The sequence below is a fragment of the Salvelinus sp. IW2-2015 genome, linkage group LG4p, assembly GCF_002910315.2.
Source record: "Salvelinus sp. IW2-2015 linkage group LG4p, ASM291031v2, whole genome shotgun sequence".
NCBI classification, from domain to species: domain Eukaryota; kingdom Metazoa; phylum Chordata; class Actinopteri; order Salmoniformes; family Salmonidae; genus Salvelinus; species Salvelinus sp. IW2-2015.
The window spans coordinates 14,543,403-14,564,914 of NC_036841.1; the positions used below are offsets into that span (position 1 = coordinate 14,543,403).

At 42.1% G+C, this 21,512-nt stretch overlaps 1 protein-coding gene across 1 annotated transcript in view; it reads left to right on the forward strand.

The window, feature by feature from the left end:
* Positions 1–1,809: 1,809 nt before the first annotated feature.
* LOC111960561 (D(2)-like dopamine receptor) overlaps positions 1,810–21,512 on the forward strand; it is a 41,685-nt gene continuing 21,982 nt past the window's right edge. The window contains exons 1-2 of the mRNA XM_023982609.2: positions 1,810–2,195; positions 19,119–19,429. Coding sequence (XP_023838377.1) covers positions 19,151–19,429 — 279 coding nt within the window. The 5' untranslated portion in view covers positions 1,810–2,195; positions 19,119–19,150. The remainder of the gene's footprint in view (positions 2,196–19,118; positions 19,430–21,512) is intronic.

Consider the following 21,512-nt stretch of genomic DNA (forward strand, 5'->3'; position numbering starts at 1 on the left):
TGATTGTGATTGATTTGACACGATCTGTTTGATCTTGTGCTTGTTCTGTCATGAACATTTTAATATGTGATTGTTCTATGGTGGGTTTGCAGTGCTGCATACATAATGTTCCCGAGAGCAATATGTCATCTATATAAAAAAAAATGGCACAAATGATCTCAACTTCCTCCTTGGTAATATGTTGGCCTATTCGATTTCAGTTCAGTGGCTGTAAGTATTTGGGCCTTTGGATTTACTGTCATCAGTATAGTATCTGATGTGATGTCTGCAAAGCACAGTTATTGCAACTGTGGAGGAGCACATTTCTACCACTGGGAGTAAAACATTGCAAGTTCATCAAACTTACTATACTGTTTAACGAAGTGAAGACTCACACCTCACTCAAGTCTACGTGTTCTAATATTATATGCCAGCCATTGTATTTGTAAGCAAAGGCTACGCTGTATGTGTTAACTTCACATAAAATCCCAAGTTCAAGAAACATTGGGAAACTGCGGCACTCCAAAACGTTTCTTTCAAAAAATTGACAAAAAGACATCGCTTCAATTCACCTTTCTATTGTTTGTCCCGGCAGGCTAACGCGTTTCGGCAGTTATGCCTTCATCAGAGATGTGCGGAAGCCATTGTTTTTTATATGTAGGTGAATAGGTGATAATTACAATTGCCCACACACCTGTGGAAGGGCGGTACATAGTGGTAATAAAAACATTAGTGAACCAACAATTATTACAATATACATACAAATACATATACAAACACAGATCAGCAGAATAAACTTGATAAATAGCATTTAGCTATCATGAGACATTTTTGGTGGATTTAGTTACTTCCTACTGCACAGTAAAGGCTACAAAAATAGATGCTTGGGGGTATCTGGATAGAAAGACTGAATTTGAATGTATTTAGGAAATTATACATAAGGATTCAAAATACAGAGCATCCATATCATCTACATGTTAGCATCTCTGTAATCCTATGGGTTGGTAAAAAGTATTTTACTGTAAGAGTGGCATATTAGAAATCATTAGAAAAGGTTTTGATTCTATTCTTTAGAGAATACTTCCAGTTGCCTTACTAGTGTGTGTGTGTGTGTGTGTGTGTGTGTGTGTGTGTGTGTGTGTGTGTGTGTGTGTGTGTGTGTGTGTTGTGCGTCGTGCTATGCGTGCTAAGTATTTGCGTAAGTACAGTATGTGACTGGAGCATGGTTCTCTAAAGGGGTTTTAGGAATGCACTGAACTTTTCAACTTTGTGGAAACACTCACCTGTTCCCTTTTATGAATGTAATGTGTAAATACCTGGCATAGTTTGGTAAGCGTGCACTTTTATTTTCACATGAAATATGAATGCTGACCTTGTGATCCAAGACACCCACTACCTGTAAATGTTGGCATTGTCTCTCAATTCAGGTGTGAACAGATCATTGGTCATGTTAAACTTGTTTCACACCTTTACATGAACATTTTCAATTGCTTAGCTTATGAATAACGATAAACAACTTGCAGGCATCTCTTTCATTGTCTAACATAATGCCTTTTGGGACTCCTTAACATATATTTAATGAGGCATCTCCTTAAAATATTTTATATCGAATTTTCCCCACCAGTAGGCGGGCCAACAATTCCACTGTCATTCATATTGAAATAATACAGATATGTCCGGCAGACTACATCAACTGAAGATAACTGTGTCTTTTAAAGAGAAAAATGCGTTTATGCTTTTCCCCCCAAAGGTTTAAGAACTAGCCCCGCCTTAATTTAACACAGTCTGTTCTGCTCGTTATAGTTGGAGCGACTGTTCCACGGTCAGCGTTGAAGGTTACCTCGTGCATAGTGCGTAAACGGTGCAGGGAGGAGACGAATATTCCGCTGCTCTCACACACTCTATCAACGGCGCCGTATGATGCTAGCCTGAAATCTTACCTAAGGTTTTCAACAAACCAAAATAATATCAACTTGAGTAGGATATTGTAAAACAATGTTTTTGTGAAGCGCATTCATCAGACCATATGGCAGTGCCTTTGGTGGAGCAACTTATTATTTGCTTCTGAACAACCAGACTCGATGAACAATTTGAGAACTTTGAGCAAAATGTTCAAGCCAAACGGAGGACTTCAGACGCGGTGAATTTGGATATCTTTGGATTTAAAAGACGGATCCCTGTAAGAGCAGTGGTTCAATCAAACTTATGGCGTGAAGGTAAGAGCATATCTTGCTCTGACATCTCAACACAGGTCTAATGCTCTAGAGGTAAAATTGACAGTGTCCACATTTAAGATAGACTACCCGATACCTGCACTATAAAGGAAAGTGTAGACTAGATCCAGTTGCTTAATAAAGTGATATTTCAAGATCATAATATAGTTCTTTTTTTTCATGTAATTAATGCTTCTCCCTTTTAAGTTTTCAATTGGTAACAATTTGCGCACGGCTGAATTTGAGAAATTGATGAGGTACTGAGTCATTTTATTAAATTAGAACATGTGTGGTAGGGCAATGATCATTTCATGATAAACTAAACGATGTGCTCTAGGCTATGACATTTGCGTGCGTGAGTGAGTGCGTGCGTGAGTGCCTGCGCGCGTTAACATGTGTATTTTTGCGTGCGTGTCTGTGTGCGCATAAATATGTATTTATCTGCTTGCTTAAGTTTGTGTGTGTGTGTGTTTGCAAGCATGCTCTCGGCATCAAAGTAAATTTTTGTGGATTTAAGGATCATTTCTGTGTAATATGTCAGTGATGGAACGTGAAAAGGCTGCATATTGGTCTTCTTCAAAGGCCTTGATGATAGGGAAAAGCAAACATGTGATTATGTACACACTCACAACTAGTAAGTCATTTAAAGGCTTATTGAAAGTGTATGGTCTGCTGTGTCCCAGTGATGGTGTGTTTTGTGTTTCTGTGATCCTGTGAGGGAACGGCCTGTTTTTCTCATGCTGCAGCTTGTTCCTATCAACAAACTACCCGAGAATAGCAACACCATCTTTAATATGTCTTAAATGTGTTGCCTTGGAATATAAACTACCGGTACATACAGTAGGCTATACCGAAATCAACGAGGGTTATACATGTAAGGGGTTGTATTTTGACTATACTCCATGTTGTTGTTGTATTTATTATGGATCTCCATTAGTTGCTACCAAGGCAGCAGCTACTCTTTATGGGGTCAGGCAAAAATGAAGGCAATTATACAACAACATACACTTCACAACAGATTTCACAACACATTAAGTGTGTGCCCTCAGGCCATTACTCTACCACCACCACATATCTACAACACAAAATCCATCCATATGTGTGTATTTTATCGTGAGTGTGTGCATGTTTGTGCCTGTGTGTGTGTGTGTCTCTTCACAGTCCCTGCTGTTCCATAAGGTGTTTTTACATTTTTTTATCTGTTTACAAAAAAATCTGATTTAGCTAAAACAGTGTTTGATCCCTCACAAGTAAATTATTATATGAGCAATGATAAAAAATAACAAGGTGGAATCCACAGCCGACAGTCATTCTCATGACAAAAGATGATGATGATGATGATAATTGCTATTTTCAGCGTTGCTCATATAATCATTTTCTTGTGAGGGACCAAACACTGTTTTAGCAAAAAATGCCAGCAGGCTTTTGGAACATATTTAAAACAATTACACAATTACTGAGAAATACCAATTAGCCTGAATGGTGACAAATAAAAATGACTCAATACTCTCCAACTGCAGAGAAACATCTTTAAATGCAAACTGCGGAGAGACGGGAATAAATGGACAAATGGACACACTGTGTGCTATAATTATTTAAGCCACAGAAAATAGCAACTGTTATTACAACTGAATTGCAGTGATTTTGGGTCTGATCAAGCTATGTTATGCTACTTTTATGATTATTTCTGTTTGTGCTGTCCATTGTCTTGCTGACTGGCAGGTCGGAAGCCTATCGCTCCATACAATCTCAATACGATCCTCTCAGCTCTCTGGTTACTCTGTACTGTATCTCACTCTTGTGCTGCTGATGGCAATCCAAGCTGCTGCAATTACCCTATAGAGCAGGGTTTCCCAAACTCAGTCCTCGGGGGCCCCCCCTCCCTGGGTGCACGTTTTGGTTTTTGCCCTAAACAGCTGATTAAAATACTCAAAGCTTGACTATGAGTTGGTTATCTGAATCCACTGTGTAGTACTAGGGCAAAACCCAGGAGGGTGCACGTTGCCGACCCTATTTTCTAAACGAGAAGGATTCGAACAATCTAGCTTCGTTTACACGCCTGAGTCATGTTTGGTTTGTTTGGAGGCAGACTGTAGGCTTCAGCAGATTTCCCCTTTGCAGATAGCTAGCTGTCTCCCATGATTTATGAAGACCTCCATTTGAATAGTTCAGACACTCGTACTGTAGTCTGCCAATACATCATGGCTTATGTTTCCATACCTTCAGTTTCAATAACAACAACCTTTAAATAATAACACATTGAAGACATAGTTTTCTGGTGTGGGTAGACGTTATGTGACATGTTTTTTTTTCACATATCAATCATTTAATTGTATTGGTCTATTGGAATTTGTAAACAACTGAACTGATATTCCCACTTGGAGTACCTTTTTCCGAGTGTGTCAACTGCCGGACATCTCTTGCGAGCAATGCTCACTGAAAGGACAGGAGATGGAGGAGGCAATTAAGTCCAAAAACCAATAAAATATATGGTCTGCTTATGATGGTGCAGGTTACAGTCATACACTGACACAGTGCATCTGTCTGGTCATTAAGGGGCTGTAGGGGTCAACATAATGAAGGGGGTGTAAAGTGCCTGACCAGGAATGAGAATGTTATGCATTTTAAATGGTATTTTAATGTGTGATATGTTCAGGCTAACCTGGGTTCAAATAGCATTTGTTTTCTTCCAAATTCAAATACTGAGTGTTTGATTGTCTGCCAGTTGGGCGGGTATACACTTGTTAAGACTTATTCCATTGGTTGCATTGTGCCATGCAAGCTCAATCAAGCACAGCTCAATTATGCTATAGAAAATGAATACTACTTGAATCCAGGTCTGATGTACAGTATCCCTAGTATTTGTTGCATCCAAAATACCATCTACTGTATACTGTCTGGATAACAGCTCTTCTTATTGAAACACAGAAGAGTACATTTGTACATAATAACATAGGGAAGATTTCAATTGCATACTCCTCACGTCCTCTCTCATTTCTCCTCAAAACCCATTGGAGGAGAAGGTCAGAAGGGAGGGACCGTAGAAACCTTTAGTTGGCCCTGAGTCCATTTGAACTCTTATCCTAAGCTGATCAAAACGTCGTACATCTGGCGTCACACTTGATTTCAAATGTTTCCTGACAAACCTTATCTAAACAAATGGTCCACGGTGAAATCCTCGCCTTATCATATGTAAGCAGTCTTGGTTATTTTGGGTGCTTAGAAGCAGAGATCCTTTCTCCCCCTCTCTCTCATCCACTGCAGGATTATGAAGAGACAATGCTCCCCTGGGAGACGTTTTACTCCTTTAGTCACAGTCAGGCTAAATTGTCAAACCACAGACATACGAAACACATGCACACGCGTGCACAAAACAATACACACGGGCGTACACACACACATTCATATGAGTGTCCTCTATGGTTACTTCTGCATGGCGTGATAAAGTATCACAGGTACAGTAGCGGTGCGTGGGTAAAATCACCAGTGAAGCCAAGCCAGGGGGGAAAAAAATCTGCATTACAACCTATGTGTTGTGATAATTGCGTTGTTTGCCTGTTAGTTCATATGCCTTGACACTGTGATATACAGGCCTGAGGCCGAGACAATAAGAAGACACAGTGGCAGAATAAATCCAAGTCCAGAAAATATATTGCATGTAACGAACAATTTAGCCTGACTGTGACTAAAGGAGTAAAACGTCTCCCAGGGGAGCATTGTCTGACCTACAGTATGGTCAAGCAAGGTCATGTTTCTGACATTTTGGACTACTAAACAACTATTGATTTAGAACCACAGAGTTAACGCAAATCACAAAGAATACATTATTGCAGCACCATTATTTTTATATTTTTTATAATATGTGTATTATTTTCCAATAAAAATCTAATAAAAAAAGACAACAATACAAACAATGACATTCATTGTACTGTTGAATGGGATGGCCAATTTAGAGGACAAAACAAAAGTTAATTCACACATACACAAAATAAAACAAAATCCTATTAGGTGGTACATGTATAAGAAGACAGCATATAGTCATTACAAGCCGTGTGGTTAAGCCAAAAATAAATATTGAGTGGAGTACAGCACAGAGTAGCAGCAGATCGTCAGCCCAGTTATGAAGCGGGACTAGATCATTTATCCAGTATCGGCTGCCGTATTTTGTAAAACACTGGACTTCTATTGGAGGTATTGTATCGAATCTTTTCCATATGTATTACATTCCCTAAATCCCGTAACCACATTTCAAAGGTAGGTACAGTCTCCAATTTCCAACATTGCAATATGAGCCTTTTGGCTAATAGAGTACAAAGAGAGACAGCTTTTCCTTCCTGGTTATTCCCATCAACTGTACCAAACAGATCGATCAATGGGTCTGGGGCTAGAACTCTATCAAAGGCTTTAGATAAGTAATCAAAAATGAGAGCCCAGTAAGCATGTAACTTAGGGCATGTCCAGAATAAGTGGGTCAACGTCCCCTCATCRTGCTTGCACCTCTCACACAGTGGTGAGGTGTCCGGGAATATTTTATGCAGTTTTACTTTTGAGTAATGTAACCTGTGTATCACCTTAAACTGTACAAGGTTGTGTCTGGCATTCACTGAACTGGTTTATATTCCTGAGAGCTTCTACCCAGTCCTCATCTGAGATTTCTGAACCAAGTTCTTGTTCCCAAGCCCTTTTAATGGTGTCTGTGGATACCTCTATGTGGGCCTGTAGCACATCATACAGTCTAGAGACCGACCCTTTTGAATGGGGTTTGACAAGGATCAAYCTATCTAATGTAGGACTATTMGGCMTKATGCCATACTGTGGGATATGTGTCCTTAAGAAATTCCTGATTTGGAGGTATCTGAAAAAATGTGTTGTTGGCATGTTGAACTTTSCCTGTAATTGTTGAAATGAAGCTAACTGACCATCTATGTATAGATTACCAATTGTTGTGAGCCCCTTCTCCCTCCACTGTGAAAACACCACATCATCCAATGCAGGGTGGAAAGCATGATTCCGGCAAATTGGGCTGTCTATGTAAACATTGGGTATGTTAAGAAAATACATAATCTGTTTCCAGATCCTAAGCGTATGACAAATGACTGGATTAGAGTCATAAGTGTCTTTTTTCACATATGATGGGCTATTAACAAGTGCAGGGAGTGAGGAACGTTGACAGGAGGCCTGCTCAATCAAAAGCCATGAAGGCATATCCTTCTGTCTCATCGCAGGTAAACTTTCCCTCCAGAAAGACACAATGTTCAGATTAGCAGCCCAATAATACAGTTAGAGGCTTTGGCCTTCCTCACTTCAATCTTGTACTTGCATAAATGCTTCTTTGAAATTCTGGCTGCCTTGTTATCCCATAAAAATGGAGTTACTATTGAATCCAGTTTCTTAAAATAGCTTTGTGGTATGAAAATGGGTAGACATTGGAAGAGGTAAAGAAACCTGGGTAGGACAACCATTTTAATAGCGTTTATGCGACCAACCAAGGAAATAGGCAGAGTTTTCCAAAAATCTATATTTTGTTTAAGCTGATATATTTTCATGTCCCAATTCGCTTTCAATAGCTGATCAAGGTCTCTTGTCACTACAATGCCAAGGCTTGTGAACTTGTCCCTCACTGTTCTAAACGGGGTAGATTGCAGAAATTGCATATCCACAGGCCGTGATATTGGCATCAACTCACTTTTTTGCCAGTTTATCTTGTAGCCAGAGAAGGAGCCGAATGTGTTTATCAAGTTAAGTAAGGGTGGAATAGAAGTTTTAGGCTTGGAGAAAAACAAAAGTACATCGTCTGCATATAGGGAAATTTTGTGCTGTGTGTCTTTTATTTTAACAGAAGCTATATCGGCACATGCCCGAATGCGAGTAGCAAGGGGTTCCGTGGCCATAGCGAAGAGAGCAAGTGAAATAGGGCACCCCTGTCGGCACCCCTTGAACAGGCGGAATGACTGCGACATTTCCTGATTGGTTACCACAGACACGCCATTGGGTGTGCATAAATAATTCTTATCCAATTAATAAATTCCTTTCCAAACCCGAAATGCTCCAGAACCGACATCATATACTTCCACTCAATCTGATCAAACGCCTTCTCTGCATCAAGAGCTATTACCACTGCTTCAACTTTATGATCATGATACATTACGTTGAAAAGACGTCTCAAATTGTAGTATATATGTCGGCCCGGGATAAAACCTGTCTGTTTGCCAATATCTTTGTCAACACCTTGTTTTCTATGGGGAGTAACGACACTGGGCGATACGACGACATCTCCATGGAATCTCTATCTTTTTTCAAGATCAGTGCTATTGTAGCCTCATACAGTGTTTGCGGGAGTTTGCATTTTCTTTGGATTGTTTAAACATTCGCAACATAAGTGGAGATAGACTGGCGCAGTACTTCTTATAGAATTCTATTACATATCCATCGGGCCCAGGGGCCTTGCTGTTTGGAAYTTGTGCTATCGCTGTGTTAATTTCCTCTAAYGTTATCRCTGCATCGAGTGCAGCAGCTGCCCCCCTGTCTAGTTTAGGAAGTTCACATTCAGCGAGAAAGCGTTCCATAGTTTGTGGATCAGTAGCATCGCATTTTGATTGGTATAGCTCTGAGTAAAACTGCGCAAAGCATTTATTAATATCCTGCGAATCTGTTACTATTTTACCCTTCTTGTCTTTTATTTTGTGAATAGCTCTAGATGCCTTTACATGCCTTAGCTGTCTTGCTAATAATTTATGTGGTTTGTCACCCAGTTCAAAATAACTTTGTTGCGTTCTAGCAAGTAAAGAGCCCACCCGTTTCGAAAGGATGGTATTGTATTCATATTTTAACTTTGTGATCTTCTCAAGGACTGTATACGAGGAATTCGTCCTAAAAACGTTCTCCTGTTCCCCTAACTCTCTTTCAATTTTTCTCAGCCTAGTATTGGCACGTTTCTTCCTCTCTGATGTATAAGAAATAATGTAACCTCTAATCACAGCCTTTAGAGATTCCCAAAGGGTGGAGTCGTCAACATCCCCCGTGTCGTTAGTTCCGAGGAAAAGGGCAATCTGCTCCTTCAAATACTGACAAAAAGCCTCATCTTTCAACAGGTATGCGTCTAAGCGCCACGGTCGCCGACCTGTCGACATATTGTCGAGTTTCAGCACCATGGACAGAGGAGAGTGGTCCGTAATTAGAATAGGGTGATGGGTAACCGACTCAGCTGCTGAAATTAGTTTGGAGTCCAACAAAAAATAGTCAATTCTGGAATATGATTTATGAACTGATGAAAAGAAAGAATAATCCCTGTCTGTTGGGTACGTCAGTCTCCAAATATCGACAATGTTAAGGTTTGTCATCAATGTATTTAGACAGACACTGGCATTTGATTGTTGAAGTGACCTTGATAGCTGTTTATCTAAAACAGGATCTAACGTACAGTTAAAGTCACCTCCAACAATAACACTTGTATCCAAGATATTTGGTATGGCCTTAAATACCCTTTGAAAAAATAATGGATCATCGAAGTTGGGTCCATATAAATTGACCAAGGTTATTGGTTTCGAATTCAGTGTACCAGCCACAATAATATACCGACCATTAGGATCTGAAATCGAGGATGAGTAAACAAAAGGAATGTTTTTCCTTATCAGGATTGCTACCCCTCTCGCTTTTGCATCAAAGTTAGACTGGTATATCTGACCGATCCAGCCGACTCGTAGCTTGGCCTGAGCAGAGCGTTTAATATGAGTTCCTTGAAGAAGCACTATGTCAGCACCCAGTGATTTAAGATGAGAAAAAACCTTAGCTCGTTTCACGACATGCCCTAACCCATTACAGTTCCAGCTGACTATCTTTATTCCACCTGGTCTACTCTGTGCTCTGTCACTATGTGGCATTCTTTATTTTAGAGCAAATTGTTGCTGTCATACAAAACCCAGAAGAAAAACATCCCGCCGTGCGGGAGCTTGTCATGCCACCTGTCTTAATAAACGTGAACATAAAACACAGACCCCATCCCCCCTCCCGTCCCTTTACTGAGTGACTTCCCCAAATGAAGCACTCCTTGGCTAACACACAGCCATAGGGTGTCTAGACATACAGCTTGAACTAACTCGTCATCTATAGATGCTCCGCATATAAACTAATATTAAATAACACTTAACTCTCACGTTAGGGGGTGAGTGGCGCTGAAACATGATATGCTAAACAATGCTATATTAGCCACAACATCTAACCTATCATATAAGTCCCAATTTCTGATCTTCTGATCGAAAAGACATAGGCCGGAAATTCAAACACATTCCTGGCCTGTATTTGGCCATTTCGCCGGCTGACACAGCCGTTCTGTATCCTCAGCCGGGGAGCTTGCTTGTCAAGAACAGATCGGCCTCTTTTGGGTTGTCAAACGTACGTGTTGATCCCTCGACTGTCACCTTAAACCGGGCTGGGAAGAGGAATCCATATCGGATGTTGGCCGCCCTGCATTTGTTGCGTACCTCATCATACTCTTTCCGTTGGTTCCTCACCTCCAAGGTAAGATCTGGGTAGAAAGACACCCTGGCTCCGTTGTAGTTAAGGGGGAACTTTTGACTAGCCAGCTTGCGGATGAGATCCCTGGTCTGGGGATAGTGCAGCCGTACAATGAATGGCCTTGGTGGCCCGCCCTTGGCCGGCTTCGTTGCCTGAGATCTGTGTGCGCGGTCGATCAGGATGGCCGTTTTGAAGTGTTCACTCCCCAGCAATGCCGGTATCAGCTCCGAGACAAATTCAGTGGGTTTCCCTTTCTCAGTTTCCTCCTGGATCCCACATATTCGGATGTTCTGGCGTCTTGAATGCGACTCGAGCATTTCCAGTCGGGCATTCAGGGTTTTGTTGTAATTTTTGAACGTTGCGCACTGTTTCTCTATGTCCTGTAGCCTGGCCTCGTGATCAACTGTCGTCTGTTCAACCTCATGCACCCTTCCCTTAGTTGCCTTCACAGTTTCGGCCAAAGTCCCAATACTCTTTGAGATATCAGCCAACCTTGTGTCCACCTTCTTGCTTAGGGAGTTTATGGCAGCCAGTATGTCACTTTGAGTAGGATCTGTGGGGAACTCTTGGAAGCTAGCCTCTTCAGCTAACTCCTCGTGGGTCGGCGACGTTGAAATTGGTTCGTTGTCTATCTCATTCAAATMATCTTGTTTAGCGCCCCCTTTTTTGCTGCCTTTTCACTTTGTCATATTTGTTTGAAGTTATAGGTTGTGAGAGGTTAAGATAAGTACTAATTTGTTTTAAAATAGAGTGGAGCTCTAGCAAAGCACGTCTACTCCATAGCACGCTCTCTAGCGCCCCCCGCAGCACCATTTCAACTTAAACATTTCAACATCATCAATCAATCATCAATCAAATTGATTTAGTAAGCCCTTCTTAAATCAGCTGATGTCACAAAGTGTGCAGGTGTAGAAGCACGGTGGCTAGGAAAAACTCCCTAGAAAGGCCGGAACTTAGGAAGAAACCCAGAGATGAACCAGGCTATGAGGGGTGGCCAGTCCTCTTCTGGCTGTGCCGGGTGATTATAACCGAACATGGCCAAGATGTTCAAATGTTCATAGATYACGAGCAGGGTCAAATAATAAATCTAAGTGGTTATAAATGGTGCAACTGGTCAGCACCTCAGGAGTAACCTCAGCACCTCAGGCTTTTCATAGCCAATCATTCAGAATATCTCTACTGCTCCTGCTGTCTCTAGAGAGTTGAGAACAGCGGGTCTTGGACAAGGTAGCACGTCCGGTGAACAGGTCAGGGTTCCATAGCCGCAGGCAGAACAGTTAACTGGAGCAGCAGCACGACCAGGTGGACTGTGGACAGCACGGAGTCATCAGGCCAGGTAGTTCTGAGGCATGGTACTAGGGCTGAGAGAGAGAGAGAGAGAGAAAATATACTTAAATTCACACAGGACACTGGATAAGACAGGAGAAATACTCCAGATATAACAGACTGACCCTACCCCCCCCCCCCCCCCCCCGGCACAAACTTTTGCAGCATAAGTACTGGAGGCTGAGACGGGAGGGGTCGGGAGACACTGTGTCCCCGTGCGACGATACCCCCGGATAGAGCCAACCAGGCAGGATATAACCCCACCCGCTTTGTCAAAGCACAGCCCCCACATCACTAGAGGGATATCTTCAACCACCAACTTACTACCCTGAGACAAGGCCGAGTATAGCCCACAAAGATCTCCCCCACGGCACGAACCCAAGGGGGGACGCCAACCCGGACAGGACGATAAAGTCAGTGACTCAACCCACTCAAGTGGCGCACCTCTCCTAGGGACGGCATGGAAGAGCACCAGTACGCCAGTGACTCAGCCCTTGTTATAGGGTTTGAGGCAGAGAATCCCAGTGGATCGAGGGGAACCGGCCAGGCAGACAACAAGGGCGGTTCGTTGCTCCAGTGCCTTTCCGTTCACCTTCACACTCCTGGGCCAGACTACACTCACTAATAGGACCTACTGAAGACATGAGTCTTCAATAAAGGCTTAAAGGTCTAGCCTGAGTCTCTCTCCTATGGATAGGCAGACCATTCCATAAAAATTTAGCTCTAAAGGAGAAAGCCCTGCCTCCAGCTGTTTGCTTAGAAATTACTCAGGACAGTAAGGAGACCTGCGTCTTGTGACCGTAGCGTACGTGTAGGTATGTACGGCAGGACCAAATCAGAAAGATAGGTAGGAGCAAGACCATGTAATGCTTTATAGGTTAGCAGTACAATCTTGAAATCAGCCCTAGCCTTAACAGGAAGCCAGTGTAGAGAGGCTGGAGTAATATGATCACATTTTRTGGTTCTAGTCAAGATTCTAGCAGCCGTGTTTTTAGCACTAACTGAAGTTTATTTAGTGCTTTTTCCGGGTAGCCGGAAAGTAGACCATTGCAGTAGTCTAACCTACAAGTGACAAAAGCATGGATTAATTTTGCTGTATCATTTTTGGACAAAGTATCAGATTTTTGCAAGAGATCAGGGTCCAGAGTAACGCCGAGGTCCTTCAGTTTTATTTGAGACGACTGTAAAACCAGCAAGATTAATTGTCAAATTCAACAGAAGATCTCTTTGTTTCTTGGGACCTAGAACTAGCATCTCTGTTTTGTCCGAGTTTAAAAGTAGAACATTTATCGCCATCCACTTCCCTGGAAGCCTGTGTTTCAGACATAAGGAAGGCAATTTTGGGGCTTCACCGTGTTTCATCGAAATGTACAGCTGTGTGTTGTCCGAATAGCAGTGAAAGTTAGCATTATATTTCCGAATTACATCCCAAAGAGATAAAATATATAGTGAAAACAATAGTGGTCATAAAACGGAGCCTTGAAGAACACCGACATTTACAGTTGATTTGTAAGAGGACAAACTGATATCTTTCCGACAGATAAGATCTAAACCAGGCCAGAACTTGTCCGTGTAGACCAATTTGTGTTTACAATCTCTCCAAAAGAATGTGGTGATCGATGGTATCAAAAGCAGCACGAAGGTCTAGGAGCACAGATGCAGAGCCTCGGTCTGACACCATTAAAAGGTAATTTACCACCTTCACAAGTGCAGTCTCAGTGCTATGATGGGGTCAGCTTTTTCCATTTTTTTTTTTTTTGAGGAATGGGAGATTCGATATAGGTCGATTTTTAGTTTTAAAAATATTTTCTGGGTCAAAGTTTGGCTTTTTCAAGAGAGGTTTTATTACTGCCACTTTTAGTGAGTTTGGTACACATCCTGTGGATAGAGAGCCGTTTATTATGTTCAACATAGGAGGGCCAAGCACAGGAAGCAGCTCTTTCAGTAGTTTAGTTGGAATAGTGTCCAGTATGCAGCCACCAGAGGACTATGACACAACGTGATGCAAGCGTTTTCTGTCAATGACATTTAGCTTCTGGTGTGATGTGATTGGTATGAAGCCAAATCCAAACTGGCTTCCCTTGACACTTTTTTTTTTTGGTGTGCCAGGAACATTCAAAGATGAGCTCACTCAGATTAGCTCAACTCTGATTGGCTATTATTTTATGAATGTTTTATCTAAGGAAGCCAAATGCTTGCTGGCTTGCCGTGCATTCAATGCTATGAGTGGCAACAATGTCATACTCTTTTTAACCAGACGGCATCAGATGGATGGGCTACATATACTGAGACAGAGGGGTACTCTTTTGTTTGCTCGGGTGCTCTCTCCGGTGAGATACATTCCGCTTCTTGCGAATTGAAGGAAATTCATGAAACACAGAAACGATTTGTAAATGTTTTGGGGAAACCTGGCTTCTCTTGGCAGCCATGAATACACACCACTGCACAGGTAAAATATGTACAACAAGATGCATGTTAATCTCCCTACAAGTTTGAGACAACGATTGTCCAAATGACCACAAAAAGAGAGCGAAGAAAAGTGCTTGAGTGACATGAAACCTCTCAACAACTACCTCAATGTGACAACATGTTCAGTCAAAGGACCATTAACTGTGAATGTGTCACTAGATCTGGGCTGGTCCCCTTAGACATTTAGTCAGAATGACTAGCTTTAGATTAAGCCTTGTGCAAGGCAGATGTTGTAACTTGACAGCCCCGAGTTAGGCACAACATTTTACCCAGCGTTGGAGTGCAGAACCTCTCTTTTGTGATGTTAGTCGAGAAACGTTTCAAGAAGATCTAAATGTTAGACTACACAGTGTGGTATAGTTTAAATAGCTTTTTAACTGCAGTTTAGAAATGTTCCCCCAACTGGTACAAAACCTTACTGTATGACCGTTACTGTGGGCTTTGATACATACAAGTAATGGTCCAATCAAATATGTTCTTATGAAAGATTTACATCTGAAAATAGCATGTATCCATTTAGACCTTGGCCCTTAACCTCAACATCACAGGTATTCATTAAAGGGTTCAGGGCTGTTAAGGCTTAGGATCTGCCATGATGGGCGGGCTTCTCTAGCACACTGTCAGTCATTCCGGGATGTTAGCTAGTAGCTACACCGTGGGAGCCCTGTTCATGTGGAGAGTGAAGGTGGTTTGTGAAATAAGAATGGGTTAATCAGGCTCTTGGGAATGAAGTAGAAGCATAGGCTATATGTAAAAATATCTCTCTCTCTCACTCATAAAAAAAAAGTATGTGGACACCTGCTAGTCAAACATCTCTTTCCAAAATAATGGGCATTAATATGGAGTTGGTCCCCCCTTTGCTGCTATAATAGCCTTCCACTAGATGTTGGGACATTGTTCTGGGGACTTTCTTCCATTCAGCCACGAGCGTTAGTGAGGTCGGGCACTGATGTTGGGTGATTAGCCCTGGTTCGCAGTCAGTGTTCCAATTCATCTTTAAGGTGTTCGATGGGGTTGAGGTCAGGGTTCTTTGCAGGCCAGTCAAGTTCTTCCACACCGATCTCGACAAACCATTTCTGTATGGATCTCGCTTTGTGTACAGGGGCATCGTCATGCTGAAACAGGAAAGGGCCTTCCCAAAACTGTTGCCACAAAGTTGGAAGCACAGAATCGTCAGAATGTCATTGTAGGCTGTAGTATTTAGATTTCCCTTCACTGGAACTAAGGGGCCTAGCCCAAACCATGAAAAATAGGCCCAGACCATTATTCCTCCTCCACCAAACTTTCAATGGACTATGCATTCGGGCAGGTAGTGTTCTCCTTGCATCCGTCAAACCAATATTTGCATTCCAAACTGCCAATAGGTGAAGCGTGATCCAGAGAACGCGTTTCCAATGCTCCAGAGTCCATTGGCAGCAAGCTTTACAACACTCCAGCTGGCGCTTGGCATTGCGCATGGTGATTTAGGATTGTGTACGGCAGTTCAGTCAAAGGACCATTAACTGTGAATGTGTCACTAGATCTGGCTGGTCCCCTTAGACATTTAGTCAGAATGACTAGCTTTAGATTAGCCTTGGTGCAACGCAATGGTTGGTGACATTGACAGACCCCGAGGTGTGTAGGACACATTTACCCAGCGTTGGAGTGCAGAACCTCTCTTTTGTGATGTTAGTCGAGAAACGTTTCAAGAAGATCTAAATGTTAGACTACACAGTGTGGCTTAGAGTGTGTATAGTTTAATGTTTCCCCAACTGGTACAAAACCTTACTGTATGACCGTTACTGTGGGCTTTGATACATACAGTAATGGTCCAATCAAATATGTTCTTAAAGATTTACATCTGGAAATACGCCTTTTATTCCTATGTTGTCCTATCACGATATGGCCACAATTAAATCTTAGCTCTCGGTGTATTGTAATTAATAAGCCTTCACCGAACACATTTTGTATCAATCGTAAGAAGTGTAAATCGTTAACATCTGAGCATTTTTCTTCATCAAAGTGTAAACAAACAATTTCCCGAGTTGTGAAAGATGTGACCTGCAAATCTCCTCCGTAAACATTTATAGAGTGATGAAGTGCTGCTCGTGTTCAAACATCCCCTCGAAGGCTTAAAGAGTTACTCAGCCATTTCAGACCAGCTGTGTTTGATTCACTAACCCAACACAGGAATACCTCTTGGATTCGAATCAATTTGTGAGCCATATTCTTTTGGCCCTTGAAAGAGCCTCATTGCAGTTGCAGGTCGTACTTTTAGTTGGAGCCTGAGAAATGTGAAATTATTATTACTGTGGAAACACTCCCCTGTCTTTGTTCAGATCGAGGCCCCAATATTTTAGAAGATGATACAGTGAATTCCTTTTGTATCTGGAACAGCTTCTATTGTTTTATTAATGCAATCAATTCTCACTTTTTCCAATTTTCTCTTGTTTACATTTTTTTTTATCTGGGAGAAGTTCCAAACCGGAATAGATGCACATTTAGAGGGCAAGGATGGTAATTATTCTTAGTGATGTAACCATTTGAAGGAAATAATTGCACTAAGAAGATAAAGAATAAGATAAAGGGAAGAGACGGTAATTGCTACTGTATGCAGGCCAGAGAGGGCTTTTTCTTCTCTGCACAGTAGAGGTACAATGACCCTGCTTAGTAAATGGCTAAATGATGACTACCTACCGAAAGCATGCCAGACAGAGGTAAAATGGGTATGCAGTATAATGACTATCTAGGACAAGGGTGGACTGGGACCAGAAATCAGCCCAAGCATTTCTAACACACCGGACCATTTTATTACTTGAGGCCCCCACACTGTCCAATTATTTTCCTCAAGGCCCCCATTATTGGCCAAATAATGATAATTCTGCAAAAAAATTAAATAAACATTTTGCAGGCCCACTGGGCTAAAGATCAGCCCATCTGGCATTTGCCTGAACTGCCCTACAGCCAATCCGTTTCTGTGAAAATACTGTGTTCTGTGTTTTTCTATGCTGTACTGTGAACTTCAAATGGGCATGGGTCAAAGTGTGCGGAGCCTTCCCTCACCACATTACCTACAGTACTTATGTGTCAGTAGGTAGTTGGACAGTAACAACAGATGCCAACCGATGATTCACAGCCTGCAATTGGCTAGTTGCCATCAATGATTTCGACCAAGCATCAAAGAGGCCTACGGCAGATAGCAGCTATTTTTTAATTTGTTTTCTATCACCGAATAAGATCAAACACTTTTACTCCAGATTGACAGAGGTGGTATCTACTGGAGGTTTTTCTGCACTCTCAGACACTTGTATTCCATATACACACACACACACACACACACACACACCCACCACACACACACCACACACACACACACACACACACACACACACACACACACACACACACACACCACACACACACACACACACACACACACGGCACGCCACATTCCAATCATCATCTTCTATCTAGGCTCCAGTCATCTGTGCTGCTATGGTGTAAGACATAGCAGGCTATGCAGGGCGTATGGATGCTTGTGGCTAGACTGGGGTCGTTGAGTGTTCATCCAGGTCAGCACTTCATGGCAGGTCACCCGCTCATGGATGATGTAGGTCAAGGTTATGCGGTCAGCTTATGATTGGATATGGAGTCATTTGATGTCAAACGATGCCGGAGAGAAGACACTAAAAGCCCCTCCGTGAGCTGGCAGACAGGGAGATAATAGGATATTGTGTAACGTGTGTTTCTTATAAAGGTTATCAGCAATAGAATTCAATAGAACGTATGATATTGCATCTCTATGGTTTTCAGCCTGTGTTTTTTTTTAAATAATTCTGTAAATCCATGGATTGTCAATCAATGGGCATATCTGGCTTGGCTTATTCATTTTAGCTCCTAGTGGACCATGGCCTGAATATCTGGTTATATCTTGACACAATCCACTAGTTTTATCTGTACGACCTTCAGGAGTAGCACCCTGACTTCAACTTCATAGCACACCCTGAGCTCCACGTGTATCTGAAACTGTGTATGCGATTGGGAGATAGCTAGCCGTTGCTACTATCTCTCATCTTGGAATAAGCGTACATGATGCGCTGCAGGGATAAGGCTGGATGCTGCTACTGCCCCAGTGAGTACTGCAAGGACAACCAGTTCAAACACAAGCTTTCAGGACAGCAGTGAGAACAATCTCTCATAAATAAAGAATTGGAGCGGGCAAATAAATGAGATCAGACAGCACAGGGCATCTGCAGGGTAAAGGCACAGGCCTGGGTCCCCGGTGCAATGCTTTCAGGTAGGCGGGAGCACGTGAGGAAGGGGGAGAGAGAGAGAGAGAGAGAGAGAGAGAGAGAGAGAGAGAGAGAGAGGGGGATAGAATCCCAGAGCCAACCTCTCGGCTGCTGAGTCGAAAGAAAGTTCCTCATGTACGGCGCACACCATCGTACACACAGATGCGTGCATTCACGAATGCACGCACATGTACGCACAAAAAAATGCACACACGCGTAGAGAGAGATGAAGACAATCAAGTAAATGCGCAATCACCAATGATGTATTTTAGCACACACACACACAGCTCTTGTAATTAAAGCTGAATATGTAAATTCTCTCTCTTTTTCTTTGTGTCCATTTCAGGGCCCGTTCTCGGCCTTCGTCACTCACAGCTAATGGATGTCCTCACACAGTATGCCTACAATGAGAGTTTCTGGGACAATGGGAACGGGAGCTTCAATGACACGGAGAGTGGGCAGAAGCACCCGTACAATTACTATGCCATGCTCCTGACGCTGCTCATCCTCGTCATCGTCTTTGGCAATGTGTTGGTGTGCATGGCCGTGTCCAAGGAGAAGGCCCTCCAGTCCACCACCAATTACCTGATCGTCAGCCTGGCCGTGGCTGACCTGCTGGTTGCCACCTTGGTTATGCCCTGGGTGGTCTATCTGGAGGTAGGTTACCTACACACCCACGCATGCTCTGTCATTGGCAGAAAGGCTTGATGCTAAAGATACAGTTTTGTTTTTTACCCTGTGGTTGCTGGAGGTAGGCTTCCTGTACACTCATGCACATTTGTCATTGGCTAAAGGCTTAAATGTGCAGTGGAGTATTCTTTCCCATGAGGTTGCACGGCAAATTGCGTACATAGCTGAAGCAAAACAAACGCGCACATAAACAAGAGGTTGTTTGATTACGCTTATGCCAATCAGGGTTCCTTTTACCCTTTCCTCTTTGATTTTGCCCTTGCATTGACCCTCCTCCTCAGTCCTCCAAAATGAAAACAAACCTTTAGGGCCACATTGTTGATCTGAAAAGAATACGTTCACAGTGCTCCTTTATTAAAGGTCTGGTAATACAACAGCTTTCCCAAGGTGTCTGTCATTGAAGCAATGAGCATTACACAAACAGAAAGGACAAAGGCAACAAATACCATTGCTGGAACAATGTGAATGCAATGTGTGTCTGTTTTCATTGTGTATCTTCTCCACATAACTGGTTAAAGATGTTCATTTTAACTAAATGAGTAATAAACACATTTAAATATTACAAATCAAATGTTCTGCGTGGCTTAAAAGTGCATGAGGAATAATAGCTCTGCCGTTTTCAAAAAATGCATAAATGTTATCGCGTTTTATGATGCCAATTTACCACGCAATAAAATATTAAAGTTTAAATCCATCAAAAATGTTTCCCTGTCAACAAGAAAATATGTAAGTAATTATGGTTCCATCCAATGTAGTTATGGAATTTAATAGATACGAATTAAGATGGCATCAGCATTAAATTGTGGGAAATAGCTGTAACGGCTGTCGTCTTCCTCCTCCTCGGACGAGGAGAGGAGAGAAGGATCGGTGGACCAATACGCAGCGAGGTATGTAGACATAAATGAATTTATTTGAAATACAAAGACGAACACGAAAACACTTGGAAAATTACAAAATAAGAAAACGACGTAGACGAAAACCTGAACATGGAACTTACATAACTACACGCAGAACTCACGGACAGGAACAGACTACATCAAACGAATGAACAGCCAAAACAGTCCCGTGTGGTGCACATACACAGACACGAAAGACACAGGAGACAATCACCCACAAACAAACAGTGTGAACAGCCAACCTATATATGGTTCTCAATCAGAGGAAAACGTCAAACACCTGTCTCTGATTGAGAACCATATAAGGCTGATTACAAGACCTAAACATAGAAACACAAAACATAGAAATGCCCACCCACACTCACGCCCTGACCGACTAACACATACAAAACAACAGAAAATAGGTCAGGAACGTGACAATAGCATTGCATATTATAACTCACAGTTCAATCAGTCACTCAATAAAAAAGTTATCACTGTAGCAAATAGGCTGTAATGTTGATCAAATGTCTACTGTATACAGGAGGTCAGACGATTAAGTTTGAGCAAAGTGAGGAAATTAATAAATTCACATCATGAAAATAAATGGCACTGTACCTACAAAGCTATCTAAACTCAGCAAAAAAAGAAACGTCCCTTTTTCAGGACCCTGTCTTTCAAAGATAATTTGTAAATGTGTACTTGTCCTCTTGCTCTGTTGTGCACCGGGGCCTCCCACTCCTCTTTCTATTCTGGTTAGAGCCCGTTTGCGCTGTTCTGTGAAGGGAGTAGTACACAGCGCTGTACGGGATCTTCAGTTTCTTGGCAATTTCTCGCATGGAATGGCCTTCATTTCTCAGAACAAGAATAGACTGACGAGTTTCAGAAGAAAGGTCTTTGTTTCTGGCCATTTTGAACCTGTAATCGAACCCACAAATGCTGATGCTCCAGATACTCACCTAGTCTAAAGAAGGCCAGTTGTATTGCTTCTTTAATCAGAACAACAGTTTTCAGCTGTGCTAACATAATTGCAAAAGGGTTTTCTAATGATCAATTAGCTAATCCAAGTTTATCATTTTAAAAGGATAACACAACGTGATGGCTGCTGATAATGGGCCTATGTAGATATTCCATTAAAAAATCTGCCGTTTCCAGCTACAATAGTCATTTACAAC